At 39.3% G+C, this 17,191-nt stretch overlaps 1 protein-coding gene and 1 long non-coding RNA gene across 3 annotated transcripts in view; one reads left to right on the top strand and one right to left on the bottom strand.

The window, feature by feature from the left end:
- LOC142149706 (uncharacterized) overlaps window positions 1-17,191 on the top strand; it is a 716,201-nt gene that overhangs the window by 366,792 nt on the left and 332,218 nt on the right. The gene's annotated exons all lie outside the window — the stretch shown is intronic.
- The window catches only part of LOC142107142 (tetraspanin-3-like), a 67,176-nt gene that overhangs the window by 20,034 nt on the left and 29,951 nt on the right, over window positions 1-17,191 (bottom strand). For both annotated transcript variants that reach the window (XM_075190328.1, XM_075190337.1), the window contains exons 4-6: window positions 5,116-5,202; window positions 4,411-4,563; window positions 2,635-2,718 (exon numbers count right to left, since the gene is read on the bottom strand). In XM_075190328.1, the coding sequence (XP_075046429.1) occupies window positions 2,635-2,718; window positions 4,411-4,563; window positions 5,116-5,202 (324 nt within the window). The remainder of the gene's footprint in view (window positions 1-2,634; window positions 2,719-4,410; window positions 4,564-5,115; window positions 5,203-17,191) is intronic.

The following is a 17,191-nucleotide window of genomic DNA, read 5'->3' as shown; positions in this document are numbered from 1 at the left end:
ACTTATTTCACTCTATCAACTTTAGAACGTAATTATTAACCCAATCACTATATCTATATATGTATATCTGTATGTACACACATATATTAAATTGAATTATTAATCCTATACTCATACATTTTTATATTCACTTGCTCACTTCTTTTTTCTCCTTTCACTTTAAATCACAAGAAACTTAAAAGTGTTGTTAAATATACTAATATTACGTATTAAGTGATATATTATGGCAGATACTGTCAAGAAATTAAGGTAATGGATATAAATTATATACCGGTGAGGCATATGCCATTTGTCACCATAGGAGTATATTTATTTACACCTCGGTACTACTATAAATTTATTACCTATATAACTGTTGACCTCTAGTTTCACATTAAGGGGCATATTCAATAAGGATTCGCTCCCGCGATTACATGCGCATCCACGCGTAAAGTGTCATTCCTCCTTTACTTCCAGATATACAGTCTGTGTAGCCATTTCTTCTTTCTTAATATATTATTTTAAACACAGGGGGGTTACTGTTCCCCTTATTTACCTTGACACAATCGTCTATACCAGATAAGTTTGTTTACTATACTAGACCTTCCTACACATAAGAGCCAATAGCAAGGCACGATAGGAGTTACTTGTAGGATATAGACGTTTCCAACTGGATAATAGTCATGTCAATCATTGTCAACCTGATGAATCAAATGATTTGACGGAATATGGGATGTAATGAGGGTGCTTGGCTGGTAGGCTACTTTAGGTGTATTTGACTCTAATAGCCTTTCTAATACATTGCCATAAACACAGTGAGGATATTGCTCCCTTACTTATCTTGAGACAATTTTCCATATTAGATAAATTTGTTTACTATAATAGACCGTCTATATACAATAAACAATAGCAACACATGACAAACGTGACTCATAAGTAACAGACGTTTTTATTTGGATGAAAGTCATGTCAATCACTGTCAAATGATTGGACGGGACATATGACGTATTGAGGGGGTTTGGCTGGCAGGTTATTTAAAGCACATCTGACTGACTCTCTGGTTGCCCTGACAAAGCCGTTTATTCGAAATGTGCGTCAGCATTCGCCCTGTTGTCTGACTATATTGTAACATATGGTAGGGATCTGCATCATTACTAGATCTCTATTCCAGGGGCTTGGCACCACCAGGTATGCCTTTGAGTAGGAATAGGTTGTTTATAGCCTTATTACTTACTATATAGAAAGCTTAAAATAACGATACATAGGTTCATATTTAATCACCCACTCTCTCATATGATTAGTAGTAACCATCCTGATCATGTTATTACACTATTGATTTATATCAGCAATAGTCACTTCTCTGTATAATATTAAGATATCACCATACCCCGCAATTTTTCTGGGAGTATATGGCTTACACAGATTTATTGAGTGTGGCTTGTCAGCTAATTATAGCTAATGTGCTATTCAACATTATTAGGTATAGATTCTTTTCTTTCCTTATATATCTAAATATAACAATGATGCATATTATCAATAGAAGTGTTTAAATAAATTTAATTTATATCCCTACAACAACCATTATATGAGATATGAACTTTAGTATATTACTGTAACAGATATGGATAATAACAAGAGAAATCAATACTAGCGTTATCATATTTATTGTATAGAATAAAAGGGCTATTGCGGTTGATCTTTAGTTTTAATTTCACACATTCACTTTCCCTTGGTTTTATATTTCACTGGCTCTCTCATGATTAGGATAAATTGGCATTTTAATTGTTTCAATAAAGATTATATAATTTGATTCACATCCCGGAGTGCCCGTGTATACACTTTTTTTCTCTTTTGTGTTTTGGCTACTTAACATAATCAGCTACCACTGCAACATTCAATTTCATGTCTCCAGCTTCCACTGTCTTTCCTCATGACAACCATACTAAATCACCGGAGGCTTTCACAAAATGCCAGTCGTCAATGGCTTTTAATATCGACAACTGATATTTTTCCTGTTGTAAAGTAGCACATTTTCCTCTCCAACAACTAAAATTGTTTTTCTGTTAACATATGTATCAAGCGTATATTATATATCTTAATATTAAAGTGTCAATTATATCCATAGACCTTTTGTAACCAATTTTGAACAATCGGTAAATGTTATTTTCTTGACTGACTTATCAATGAAAGTGGTCAATGTGCATAAAGCAGTTTACTTTTCCTTTAAACCGGGGCTGCCAAACTGACACCCCTCCAAATCATTTTGCTGCTCCTATATTCTAAGGAAACTTTATAGAGACTTTGTTTGAGGGCTTTTTAATACAATCGTATTTGGCAAATATGGTATTTTCTGCAGACAAAAACAGAAGTGCAGCCCTCTCCTTAGAAATATTTAGGATCCTATCGTTTCAATCCATCACCATTTTCTTTTGAATGGACTTGCAAGCAGTATGTTGCCCATTTCTTCCTTTGAGCTCTTCTGAACCAATTAGCACAAGGCACCAAGATTTATTAGAGGGGTGTCAGAAAACAAAGTTATTATATCATCCCTCACTCAACACATGTGAAGCTTTCAAGTAATGGAACAAGGGAGCCTTTACATTTTATTACATATCCATTTTAAAGATCTGCCTTAAAAATAATATTTTTACTTACCTCCACACAGATTATAGTAATGCCAGACCAAAACAGCCAAATCAAGAAAAAGGTAAGTTTGTGATGTAGTTTTACAAAACAACCCTACAAAAAATAAATAAGATATTGAATCAGAAAAATACACACACACTATCGACTATCACAAAGGGAACTTCAGTGTAAGAACATTTTCTTTAGCTATGCTTAATAAATATTGGTCATTAAGTTTTATTATTATATTACTATAATATTATGTGCATTTTATTATGTTACCAATTCCTAGTGAAATAATTAGCTGAATTTCTATGCAGGTTGTTTCAGCCAACAAAATGTTTACTTTACACTGTGTAGGTTATATGTGTTTGAGCTCACCTCAAGACTAGATTCTTGTATATCTACATGAAACTTTGCCAAAGCTGTTGTGCGTAAATTATTTGTAGAACTGGGCATATTTTCTGGTACTTATATAATCCCTGCCATCTTTTCATTGCTAAGCTGGTATCAAATTCCACAGTGGACAGAAACATCCGAATCTTGGCTTATTTGTCACCCTAGGTATGAATAAAAATTCTAACAATCATGGGCAAGTTGTAAATAAGGATAAAATTACCCCCTTGCATATGTTTTTTCATCCTACAAAAAGGATAAATATATATATATATATTATATATATATATATATATATATATATATATATATATATATATATATATATATATAAAGGGATAGGACAAAAAATGCAAAGACTATTGCCTGCAGGTGGCAGAAGGCACCATGGAGTTTACCATGTCCATTTTAATAAAGGCAGGCTTCATTTTCTTAGCCGAAGCCATACTTTTGGGGACTTACACATTTTACTAAAATTGAATTCACTGGATTTGTTTCAATTTATACACAACATAAAATCCAAGTACCCAAGAAAATATTTGTTTAAATCTAAATTTCCAGCTTCATTTTAGAATAATCCTGTAAATGTTATTTTTAAATTTGTGATTCTGTTTTGATAAGACCCATAAGGGCAAAATAACTGCAGCCACTGCTACATGTAAAGCTAGGTACACACTACAGGTTTTCTCAGAATTATCGTACCAAACACATGTTAAATGACTGTTGTTAGGTCCAATATTGCATTAGTGTGCGCTCCCATGATTATGTTTTATCATACCAAAGCATTGTATCGTTTCATTTGATTTTATAACTGGAAATCTTTAAATAAAAATCTTTATAAATGAGATAACGATGTCGGGCAAATTCTGAAGTGTTTATGCACTTACAACCAGCACTGTAGGCAGATCACCATAGAGTTTACAGAGTCACAAACTCTTCAGCAGATGGTTATGACAGATGAAGAGCGCAGATCTGAAGGGAAATCGGGAAAAAGTGTGTACACATGAATCAGCATACTGATCAGAATTATCAGTCGTTGGTAAAATCACACCAGGTGAAATTTTCTGTAGTGTGTACCTAGCTTTAGTAAGTGCTTTGCAATTGAGTGAGTTCTGTGCATAGGCCTCTGAATTTTAATGAAGCAATTAAATAATTTTACCGCAAAACAGTAGTTCCCCCACTTATTTTTGCATTGCATGTAATTAATCCCTGTTTCATCAGAAAGAGCACAGTATTGTAGGGATTACAGACAAGAGAATACAGAGAAGTCTGCAATATAAGCCAAGCCTACTAATTTGGTCTCTGCATTTTAAATAATTGCTTCTGACAAGTTTTGTATTTAGAGACACTAGTACAGCAGTGCACACTTCACACATTTTTGGTATGGGATTTTTTTTAATAGTTATTTACCTCTTGATATAATTTATTTGACTCTGTAAGGATTCCAAAGCATGCTGAAAAAGCCACATTACAGCAGCTCTTCGGAACACTGTGATTATCAGAGCGTTTGTACCATGATGTTGTTTCCCAGTCAGTGTAGTTTTGAAGACCACAGCAATGCAGCTAAGGACAAATATGGATATTCAGCAATGCAAGCAATTATAGTGGATAAAGTAAAATATATACACACACTTTTTTTTTTTTATACACAAAAAGAAATTACACACACACACACACGATATTAATAATATTTAGAAAATTACACATTATGCAGTGCTCATATAGTATAAAAGCTTGCATATACAGATGTTTGCATGAATTTTTTTTTTTTTTAAAAAAGCATATCAAACTATTATGGGTATGCATCTTCTCCCTTAACCTAATAGTTTTCACATAAAAATATTTATAGTTGGCTCGGATGAGCAAAAATGTGGTATATTATGTTAACATGAGTAATTTTCTCACATTCATAGGATAATAAAGTACATCTCTAAGCAGCATTCACATTTACTTTTAAAAAGATCTTCAGTAAGTGAGCATACTAAGAATTGTTTCATAAACATACTTGATGCAGCCCAAATTTAATTTAAATCCAAACTGTACAATAGCTAAAACAATTTGTACTAGGCATTTCTATTTTCAAGTAATTAGCAATAACAAACTTAAAAAAGGCACCTCATTCTGAATTTTATTAACAATCCCATAGTTGCTATCATTATACTGCTGGAATGCATTCAGCATTGGTCGTAGCTCATGGTCCATCTGGAAAATATAAGTAATAAACAAAAAAAACATCAAAATGTAAATATATGTACAATACAGCAAGTAATAAAACATGATTATTAAAAAAAACAAAAAAACACCCCACATGCACACTGTACCGTAAACAAATGACACATATGTAATAAGAAATCTATCACTTGGTATTGGTCTGCTGACACATTACCTATATGCTGGAAGGCTAATCACTGGCTAAGAGACCCCAATCTACTATGATGAGGCTACACCAAATCATATTGGGGTACAATTTTCATTTTATATGGCATGCAAATGGCATTTAGAGTTAGCTGCACCTTAGCTCAGCTCTTTGCCCTGCCTCCCACTTTTTCTTATTCTCATCAATATAAAACCATTGAATGCTTGTGTATACTGTTTGTGAACGAAACGCTAGCATGGAGTATCGACATCACACCAAAAACAACGTTTTAGGGATATACCAAACTACCATCTATTCAACTGCTTCATCCACTGATCTCAGCTGCAATTGCTGTTGCCATACCTGTTCTATTGCTGACTGAGGGGGCTGTAAAGTAGCCTACACCTCCTCATTTGCTCTGCACAACTTGGATCAATTGTTTCTCCCCACACTCCATTGCCTATCATAGCTAATCCACATTCATCTTCATATCACTCCACCATGCACCTACTCCATTAACCTTCACTCTTTCATCACACTTCCCTTCAAATATATCTAGCCTCTTCAGCATCCTATTTATTAGTCCCTATTATATCCCCTTCAAAACTTCCCTCCTTGCAAGTCTGAAGCCCTGACCTGTTTTGTTTTCTGCACCCACCATACTCACAGGCCTATAGAGGCAGAAACAAACCTCACACTGTTTATGAATACCCTCAGCTTAGAAGACCCATAGATCCTCTTCAGAAGTCATCACATTTAGCAGCTCCCTTTTTGTGAGAATGCTGTGTATTCACCAATACTTAGTTATCCCCAAGACATCCGTAGTAGTAGGGACTTCACAGCTTAGGGTACTTTTTGGGTGTGTACAGAAACGCATGAGACAAGCAGGAAGGGCCGGACTGGGACTAAAAATCAGCCCTGGCATTTAAAGTACACAGGCCCACCTCAGTTCTAGCAGGAAAGAAACTTTGTGCCGCCATACAGAAGCGGCACCGAAAAGGGTGTGACCACATTGTGTTGTGGGTGTGGCCAACACGGGGCAATGATACATACATTAAAATAAAAAAACATTACATTTATCACGCCATCCCCCGAGGCATATTATGATACCCCAGCGCACTGTATCTATGCTTCTGGTGCTACCGACATCCATCAGGGTGCGAACTTCCTGTAGAGTGAGCAGGGACGCTCTTAGTCTCACGAGATTACCAAATCTTGTGAGATTTAGAGGTCCTCGGCTTGTTGTGCAGTCTGTGTCCTATTCAGGGACTGGGAGCAGCTATCCGCTCCCTCCTGCTAATCAGAGCTGGATTAACGCTCGGGGGGCCCGGGATATATAAGACAGGGAGCCCCTATTATGTAACACGGTTATCATTTTAGACAAATTTTAGACAAATACACAGGCAATACTATGTGCAATACTGTTAGTTGCACGCAGCTCTGCCTTCACAAGCAGTACATTGGGAAGCGGGACATACCTCCCAACTGTCCTTGTAGTCTGACCGAATCTCACTAAACGAGACAGCCACCAAAATTTGAGACTTCCCCACCAGATTCAGGACAGTTGGCAGACTGTCCTGCTCTCTCCTACCTGTCTTGTCACTTTCACCACCTGTGGCTGCTGGTGTCTTTAGTTCAGTTGCTGCTTGTCTGGATACTGAAATGTTAGAGGCCCTATTTGGAAAAATAATAGGTACATGTAGTTTAGAAAACTCCAATCAGCCCTGGTGTTTAATCAAAACAAACCATGTTTTATAATTAGGCCTCCCTCCAGCCCCAACATTAAAATACTAGTATTCACATTTAGTATAAATAGCTGCTGCTGCTGATGATGATAAATAAACCCTCCCTCCCTCCCAACAACCCCAGCAATAAATTAAATAGCATTTATGTTTAATAAATATACCTATTTCCCGCAACCATTACTGCCATTAAATAATTTGTATTCACAATAAAGACATTTTTCCCCAAACCACCCCAGCATTAAAGGTCCAATCACCCCCATCTTAAATTGCTAGGACTCAATATTAAATTAAATCAACCCACATCTCCCCACAAATAAAATTGCACCAATTAAATAACTAGCCCCCACCTAAACTCCAGCATTAAATTAATAGCCTACCTCCCACATTATATTAACATTCTTCTCCTTCCCTCATGCCTGAGTACATGCCCCCAATTGATATTATGCCACACAGTAGTGCCCCCAAATCATATTATGCCACACAGTAGTGCCCTCAAATCATATGATGCCACACAGTAGTGCCCCCAGGTCATATGATGCCCCAGTTTTCTGTGTGGCATCCTCTCCCCTACCCCATTTTCTGTTTGCACCCTTTCCCCCCCCCCATTTTGTGTACTTCTCACCTTCTTTTCTATCTGTCTGTTTCTGTCTTCTGCTCGCCTGTGCAGATTTGAAACATTCAGTCATGTGGCTGGTTCCTGGGAAGGAGCCAGTCACCAGGAAGTGACGGTCCCGTGATGGGCCCGGTCCTGACTGCTCGGGTCCAGGCCCATCTGACCATTTGCCAGAAGTGCCAGATGGCCATTCCGGCCCTGCGAGCAGGATAGAGAGAGATAAATGCAAGGGCACTGAGGATCTTGGAGCAAAGTACAGAGGCTAGCAGCAAACTGGGATAGAGCCATAGTGCTGGGTACGCTCAGGCCTGGTAAAGATCCAAAACAAGGTTGTGGAACAAGCTGGAGACAGTTTATTCACATATCTCCACTACCCTCCCTCCCCTTTTACTGTGCACTTTGATATGAGAGATCTGTTAGTAACAACCTCTAATCCATACATGATCTGTTCATTTAAAATCCCTTAACCTCCTTACCATTACAGGACCCTGGCTTAGCTCCTCTGACACTACATAGCCAGCAGCTCTCTCCCACTGGGGGACCCTCCCTCAGCCTCACTACTAGACCCAGAAACAGACAAGGTGGTGGAATAGGCTTTCTACGCGCACAAAATCATCATACAGTAACATTTCTTTATACCAAATCCCACACACCTATGCTCCCCAGTCCACACTCTGTTTGTTGTTTCCTACAACCAAAGACCATTTGTGCACTCATCATCATTTTACCCTATAACCTTCCCCCTCAACGATTACCTCACAAATTCTCTTCTTTCTCTTCCCCACTGCATACCAAGCTAGCTCAACCACCGTCACCACTGGCACACTGATCTTTTAAAAACACGCTCATATCTCACCAATTCTAAAGGAAGCACCTCTCTCTTCAACTACCGCCCTATTCCTCTACTACAATATGCCTGCAAACTATCTGAGCAACTTGTTTACAACCGCCTATTCCACAATCTCTCCTCTCATTCCATTGTTGACTCTCTGTAAATTGTCTACTGTCCCCAACATTCCTCTGAGACTGTACTCACAAAAGTGTCAATGATCTACTTACAGCAAAGTCTAAGGGTAATTTCTCTATACTCAACCTCATGGATCTCTCTACTGCTTTCTTCTCCTGCACACTCTACATTCAAATGACCTTCTTGACACTATTTTCATGGTTCACTTTCTACCTATCAAACCACTCTTATGGTTTATATCTATAGCACATTTCCCCATCCATCCTCTTAGAGTCCCACAAGGCTCTTTTGTGGTACATCTCTTTTCTTGGTGAACCAATTTACTCATTCGGCCTCCAGCACCACCTCTACACTGACAACACCCAAATCTGCCTCTCCCCTTCTGTACGCTCTCAAGTAACCAAAGGTCCTGCTGCTATCTCACATGGATATCTCAATGCTATCTAAAGCTCATCATGTCCGAAACCGAACTTCTATTTCTTCTATCACAGAGTCACCATCTCCCTCATCATCAAAAACACTGCAATTTCCTCAGGTTCCCAAGCCCACTGCCTTAGTGTCACTTTATTTCACCCTCTGCTTTCCTCACATCCAGTCTCTACCCTAGTCCTGTTGCCTCCATCTAAGAAATATTGTCAGAATACACCCTAAAGTATGTTCTTTTCTTATCCAAGATGCTACAAGAAATCCGATCCTCCTTCTCATCTTCCACCTTGACTACTGCAGCTTCATCCTGTCTGGCATTCCCCTAAACCTTCTTAAGTGCCACAGCAAGACTGATCTTCCACTTGTGCCTCTAAACATCTGGCACACCACTTTACAGATCCCTATACTGGCTCCCTGTTTCCTTGAGTATTCAAATTACTTAATCTTTGCCTATAAAGGCACTCAACCCTGTCACTGCTTCCCACATCTCAAATCTAATATAGAAAAATGCTCCTTCTGAGATCTACATCGGACCTCAGCTATTGCCTCTACCTCTCACTCCCACTGTCCACCGTGTTTGTTTTTCTAATTTAAATTTTGTTTATTGAAGATTATATAACAAAATACAAAATGTGTAAAAACATTGTAAAAAAAATAGTAATAAAAAACAAAAGCATAATTTTCATATCTTCTCAGGAAGCAAACAATTGGGAAAGGGAGGGGAGGGATCCACTGTGTTCTAATATCTAATGTGACATATGGACTGAATATTATTTTGGTATGTGTTCTATGGAATACTCATGGGTAGATTTTTTTTTCAGTTAAGAATTTTTAATTTGAGGATAGCCATTTGAAATGCCTATTTTATTATATATTTTATTTACTTCCATTAGTGTTATTATTCATTTTACCATTTGATCAATCATAATGAAAATTTAGTCATTTTATTTTTATTCATTTATTTTCCCACCTTCAACTTTGGTTGTGGACTCAATCATTTTAAAACAAATCGGTGGCTGTTCATACCACATTGAGACTACCTTTAAGATCACAACAGAAGACTTATGTTCTGTTCAACTGACACTTGGAAAAAACACGTGAAGATAGCTGCAAGTATTTATTTAATTAGTGTGTGTGTAGTCTACAGCTGGATTGACTTTCATTTTCTTCACTATTTTCAAATCTTATTATTGACCATTTACTGATTATGTGTTTTGCACATATAAGGAGAATGGAAGTCTGATTCTGTCTCTAATATGAAGGGACACATTTCCATCATTTAGGAATTGCATACACACCACTGCTATAAGACAATTGCCGCTGGTTATTTTGCAAATCTGAGTCATTATCCTTTGGAGGTTTTTATTTTTATATTTATTTTTGCATAGAAACAAAAGCAGTACAGTTTGAGATTTTAGAACTCACACACATCATTTCTCAATGGTATGCAAAGTCTCACAGAAAGATGCTGTGAGATACATGCTCGCATAAGGAGACAAATAGTAGTATTACAATATATTACCAGTTGTAGCATGATATCTGTCAGTTGATTTGTAATCAGATTAACATCCCCAAATTTGGTGCACAAAAAACAGGTATTCAATGTGTGTGTTTTATATAGTCCTATTAATAAAATATGTCATTTTAATATTTTTACCAGTTGTGTATTTAAGTGTGGAAGTATTTAATGATCTCAGCGCTGTATAGGTTTATGCTTTTGATCTAATTTTGCGGAAAAAAAAGATTACTCATAGAGCAGCGGGACCAGTCACTGACCACGCTTATTGAGCTATATTCATTGTGCACCACTATGGGGTTTTGTAATATCATTGTTAATACTGCATTTGTGAATTGAGAATACATGCATATGTAAATATAAAAATGCTGAAGGCATAACAGTACTCTTCTTGACCTCTGTTGTAAGGCCAGGGAAAATATTTTGTTTAAGCTTGATCTTTGTCACTCATGTATAGCTGATTACAGGTGCTTCTATGCACTTTTTAATTAGTGATTAGCTATCTCATCTTTCCACAAATCGCCATTAGAAACCTGAGCAATACTGGTTGTCTGAGATATTCGGCATGAAGATTTCCATCATGTTGCTTAAAGAAACACAATGTGAAAGTCAAGGCACGTTGTAAATAGAGCTACCAATAAAACAAATATATATTATATAACTTGTATATATACATTATATGCAAAGTGTCCACTTGGGTATAACTGCTTATTAATGCAAATATCTAATCGGCCAATTACAGCAGTAACTGTAAGCATGCAGACATGGTCAAGAGGTTCAGTTGTTCAGATAAATGCCAGAATGGAGAAGAAATGTAAACTAAGTGACTTTGACCATAGAATGATTGCGTGAAAATCCCAGGATACTCAGTCACTTTCTAGATCTTATATAGAATGGTGTACAAAACAAGAAACATCCAGTGAGCAGCAGTTCTGTAAGACAAAGTGTCTTGTTATTGAGAGGTCAGAGGAAAATTGCCAGACTGGTTGAAGCTAACAGGAAGTTAGCAATGAACGTAAAAGGACAATGTCATATCGGATATGTTATGGGCAAACAAAATTAGCACCATAACCAGAGCACACCGTACCCAGACTGGAACTTTGTGCTGCAGTACTAGCTGTTGAATTGACTGAGCTCATCTCATCTGAATTGTCTATTAAGCTTGCAGGAGCAAAAATCTACACAGACAGTAAAGTAGTGTTAGGCTACATTTACAATGAGACCAGACTGTTCCATGTTTACGTCAGCAATCAAGTGCTACGGATTAGGAGATCCGCCAATCCAAAACAGTGGCACTATGTATCTACCGTTCACAATGCTGCAGACCACGCTACAAGAGCTGTCACAGCCAGTCTCGTTAAAGACACTTCATAGCTCACAGGACCTGAATTCTTGTACAAAGCAGATTGGAACATTTCAGAAAGCGACACATTTGAGCTAGTAGACAGAGACTCTGATGTCGAAATCCGTACACAGGTGACTAAAATCCATACTGCGATTTCAGATTGTCAATTCGAGGCTCACAGATTTCAAAGATTCTCAACTTGGAAATCTTTTGTCAGAGCTATTACTTGCCTAACCCACATAGCTCGGTCATTTAAAATAGCCACACCTGTAAATTCAAGTGGATGTAAGGGTTGGCCATCACTGTCAAAATACTTACATAGTAACTGAGACACAACAATCCAAGAACCTCATTATCTGGGTTGTGCAACGTCAAGCCTATACTAGAGAGATTGACTGCATTACCAGTAGAAAACCTATTCTTAAAGACAGCGATAATTTGCTGAGAGTAGGAGGCCGTCTTGAAGAAGCAAACTTAGAACCCAATGAGAAGAAATTTAATCATTGCTGGAAGTCACCATGTTAATTCTTTAATTGTGCAACACTATCCCAATGAAGTCAAACATCAGGGACAAATATTTATGGAAGTGGCTCTACGATCAGCTGGGTTCTGGATCATTGGAGCAAAAAGATGTGGTTCTCAAACTCAGAAGATGGCCAATCTTCCAGCAGACAGGCTTAGTACAGAACTTCCCTTTTCGAACATTGGTCCCTGGATTGTAATCACCCGACATACTAGAGGGGCAAACGCAAACAGTAAGCGTTGGGCAGTTGTATTCACTTGTATGACTATCAGAGCCGTTCATATTAAAGTGATAGAATCAATGGACACTTTAAGCTTCATTAATGCCCTTAGACATTTCATTGCCATCCCTGATCCTGTAAAAACGCATCTGCTCCGACAGAGGCACTAACTTCGTTGGAGCAGCCAAAGAACTTCAAATTTGCTTGAACATCAACACTAAAGGTGTGCAGAGATACCTTAGTGAACAGGGTTGTGCATGGACCTTCAACCCACCTCATTCATATCACAAGGGACAGACCTGGGAAAGAATGATCGGGATAATTTGCAAAATACTTGATTCCATCTTCCTACAGGTATAAACTGCAAGACTCACTCATGAGTGTTTAACAACCGCCATGGCTGAAGTCTCAGCTATTGTCAATTTTAGACCTCCGACTTCAGTTTCTAATAACCCAGAAGATCCATTTCTGATTAGTCCTAACACTCTTCTTACCCAGAAAACTGGGGTTATATAAACATCAATGGAGGCAAGTACAAAGTATTGCAAACACCTTTTGGGACAGGTGGAAGAGACAATATGTCACGGGCACTAGGAGTCTTTACCCAGGGATCACCAGGTGATGGACTTACCAGAGCAGTATAGATGATAATATGATACTCTGGTAGCAGGGTGATCACGGAACAGGAGACAGCAGATGGTAGAGAATGCTCGTGGAAAGTCTATGACTAGCAGCACTGGTAATATATAGGTAGTAGTACACGAGGAACTGAATGGACAAAGGAAACGTGAGGGTAGTCAGTGGTCTGCGGTAGCAAGTTGTACCACTGCTATAGTGAGGAGGAATGTCCAGAAGCAATGAGGAGGTGATGAGTCAGCGGTCTGCGTTTAGCAAGTTGTACCGCTGTCTATGTGAAGGAATGGAATCCAGGTGGAGGTATCCGGGAAGTCAGTGGTCTGCGTTAGCAAGTTGTACCACTGCTATGTGAAAGGATACTGGAAACAGGTGACTCAGGAAACAGGGAACAGTGGTCTGCCTCTAGCAAGTTGTACCACTGAATATATATGTGAGGAGGAGCACGGGGAGAGAAATGCAATACAGAGTATACACGGGCACACTGAACTTGATCCCACGATGATATGCACAATATAGTAATGACTGAACAGCACTGCACAATAATACAAAGTCACAGGAACTATCCGGGCAAAAGGTAACACAGTCAAATGATGGCAATAGTCTCAGCAGATAGTAAACTCCAGAGGAGAACAACTCAGTCCAGCAAGATATGCAATACACCAGCACAGTCAATGAGAAGTATGCATACCGTGGTTCAGGAGCAGGCTGTCAGACAGGAGTGCAGAGATACCTGAACGGCTGGAGGCCGGCAGGATGCGAAGTCCCAGGAGGGTAGAAGCGGTAATCAAGTAGGTGCAGCGCACAGGTAGGTAGACCAGCAGGGATAGAAACAAATACTCAGGAAGCAGTAGTATATAGAACTGGACACCTGGAGAACACTGAAGAGTAGAGATGGTCTAGACGAGATGAAAGCAGCGGGGCGTTGATCCGGTGCAGACTGGCGAGTAGACACAGGCAGGAACACTGTAGAAGCACGGAGAGCGGATCAGCTGGCTGCAGACACGAGTAGAACTGAAGGGTAGCGGCAAGCAGGACACTGCAGGTACACGGAGGTAGCGGATAGGAATCAGCAGGTGCAGTCACGATGAAACACGGGAGAGTTGAAGTGAGTTGATAACTGTAGTGCACGGAGGCAGCGGATAGGAATCAGCTAATACAGTCACGATGAAACACAGGAGAGTTGAAGTGAGTTGATAACTGTAGTGCACGGAGGCAGCGGATAGGAATCAGCTAATACAGTCACGATGAAACACAGGAGAGTTGAAGTGGTCTGGAAACCACAGGAGAGTTGAAGTGGTCTGGAAACCACAGGAGAGTTGAAGTGGTCTGGAAACCACAGGAATCAGCTGGGCTGAATACACGAGGAAACACAGGAACACCTTCAGAGGCTCATGGGGAATGAGACTCCAAGATCAGGCAACGAGGTATGGAACTCAGGTGCTTTAAATAGGGAGTGTTGCCTGATCAGCCAATTAACTAAAAGGAACCTGAACAGAAGGTTTGATAGGGCTGCGCATGCGCAGACCCTCAGGATGGTGGACGGCCACGGTTCCTAAACACACGGGAAGAAGCACTCACAGTCTGGTGAGTGACACAATACATCACTACCTTGCAACCAAGGAACAAGTGATATGTTGCTAAACCCAACTTAAAACCTGACGATGTTGTGCTCGTCAGAGATTGCTAATCACAGCTCAATGAGTCACCTTTAAGTCTTGTCACCGAAACATTCCCAAGAAAAGATGGGAAGGTCTGTAAGGTCAAGGTCAAGATCTGCAAGCACTGAGAGACTAAGTCGTCTCTTATACCAGTATCTGAACTGATCTTATCGGTACCTTTGTAGAATTAAGTGGTGGCATCAGTTAATACCAGGCGGGAAATGTTACACCTTCAGCATTTTTATATTTACATATGCATGTATTCTGCGTAAACTCCACCTAGTGGCTAATCTGGTATTAGATTAAAATTGAACTCTCAGGGCCTCTGTAGTTTAGTTTCCAGTGCACCATGGGTAATTACAGGAGGTCTCCATTTTAGATATTACATGCCAAGTAGTAAGAGGTGCATTATATCTCTCCCCTTAGCACAGTATCGATGGTAAGAATGCTCCCTAGCTATGCACTTTTGCCATGTTTTTTAGGTTTGCATTACATTGCATCTGTTCCAGTTGTAAATGTATACCATCATTTCTGTATTACAGTTTTACCACTTGAATTATCATGTTCTTAACTACTTGAATAAACAACATTAAAGTAGGAGTGGTTATGCTGCCTGTCTAAAACTTCCCTTTGGCCAAAATATAATCAGTGAGGACAGAATAAGAGCCCCAAATATTCTCCACCCTAATTTCTGGGGACAATACTTGTTCTGTGGAGTTGACCTTCTAAAAGCTGCTAACACAACCCTTACATCACGTCATGGGACACAGGATACAAAAACAGTTCTACAACAAACGTTAGTGAGTTGTAAGAAAAGGAGGAGAAAGAAGATGACAGCAGAAGGCGAATACTAGTGGACTAGATTACTGGACGGATTATGGATTTACTAGATTACTACTACCACCACCACCACCGGTGTGATGAAACATGGTGTCCTATTCCCCAGGTTCAAGCATGTGCCGACAAATACTTTTAGCACTATGTTCCTCAGGGGTTACCATGTGCAATGGGCAGTGTGTGTCAAGCAATTTCAAGGAGCTGAGCACATTATCTGCTAATATTTGATTATTAAATTGTGCCTTAAAAAGGCTATTGACCACTGTAATATATGCCCAATCTGCTGTTTTGATCTCCAATGTATGACTAAAGGCTGGGGTGCTAAGACAAACTCTGCACTGCCCCAGATAACAAAGTTAAGAGTGTGTGGTCTCATTTGTGTTCTCGCCCTTGCCCTGGAAAACTCTCAGCCAGACCTGCAGGAGCTGAACCCAGCAGGTATTTAGGAGGCCGAAGTACCCATGCCTACTCCCTTTTGCAGATTTCACCATTCAAAAGGAATGACAAGGCAAGACAGTCTTCCACCCCCTTTTAGGGATCTCGGCTGGGAAATGCTGGCAGATTAAAACTTCCATCACAGGAAAGGCAAACAGTGTTCAAGTACTGACTGGGTACTGCAGTTGTGACTGGTCTGAATTTCATGACTGGAATCTGAGACAAGTAGGGTCAAAGTGAAGCTTCAATAGGTTTGTAGTGTAGTTGTGGATGAGTGTTAGGGTTCCTCAATGAACAAGTATGGCCTTTCCAAGATAGAGAAAGTGCCGAGTCTTGGCAGATACAACGGGTTCCTGTCCGCACATTTTTCACAGGTGAGTACCCACCTAAGTCTGGGTGATACCTGGACTGGACCAGTAGGATGCAAGTGATCCAGACTTCTTAATGGGATAAGTCACTCAAAGACTAGAGATGCTCCCTGACACCCGTGAACTGGTTTTGGATCTGGATTAGCTTTGCGTTTTGATTTTGGCAAAACCGCCCTCGTGTGTTTTGGTTTTGGATCTGTATTTTTTAGAAAAATTGCTAATATATGCTAAAATCACATAATTTTGCTCTTTTTTTGTTCCTACATTATTATTAACCTCAATAACACTAATTTCAAGTCATTTGCAGTCAATTTTGACCACCTCACAGGTCACAATATTATTTTCATACACTTTCAAACAAAAACTGCAGAAGTTCTTGCCAGTGATAAGAAGGCCATTGTCATGCTTGGGCATAAGACCAAAAACTCCACCACTTATGTGTGGAATTATTTTTACCCAAATCCTGACAACAGTTGTCTAGCCATTTGTAACGTTTGTAAAGCCACAGTCAGTAGAGGTAGGGACCTTAACCATCTAGGATCCTCA

This window comes from Mixophyes fleayi, chromosome 1 (genome assembly GCF_038048845.1).
Source record: "Mixophyes fleayi isolate aMixFle1 chromosome 1, aMixFle1.hap1, whole genome shotgun sequence".
In the NCBI taxonomy this organism is placed as follows: domain Eukaryota; kingdom Metazoa; phylum Chordata; class Amphibia; order Anura; family Limnodynastidae; genus Mixophyes; species Mixophyes fleayi.
The sequence above is the reverse complement of the archived record's forward strand: the minus strand, read 5'-3'. Positions and strand labels throughout refer to the sequence as shown.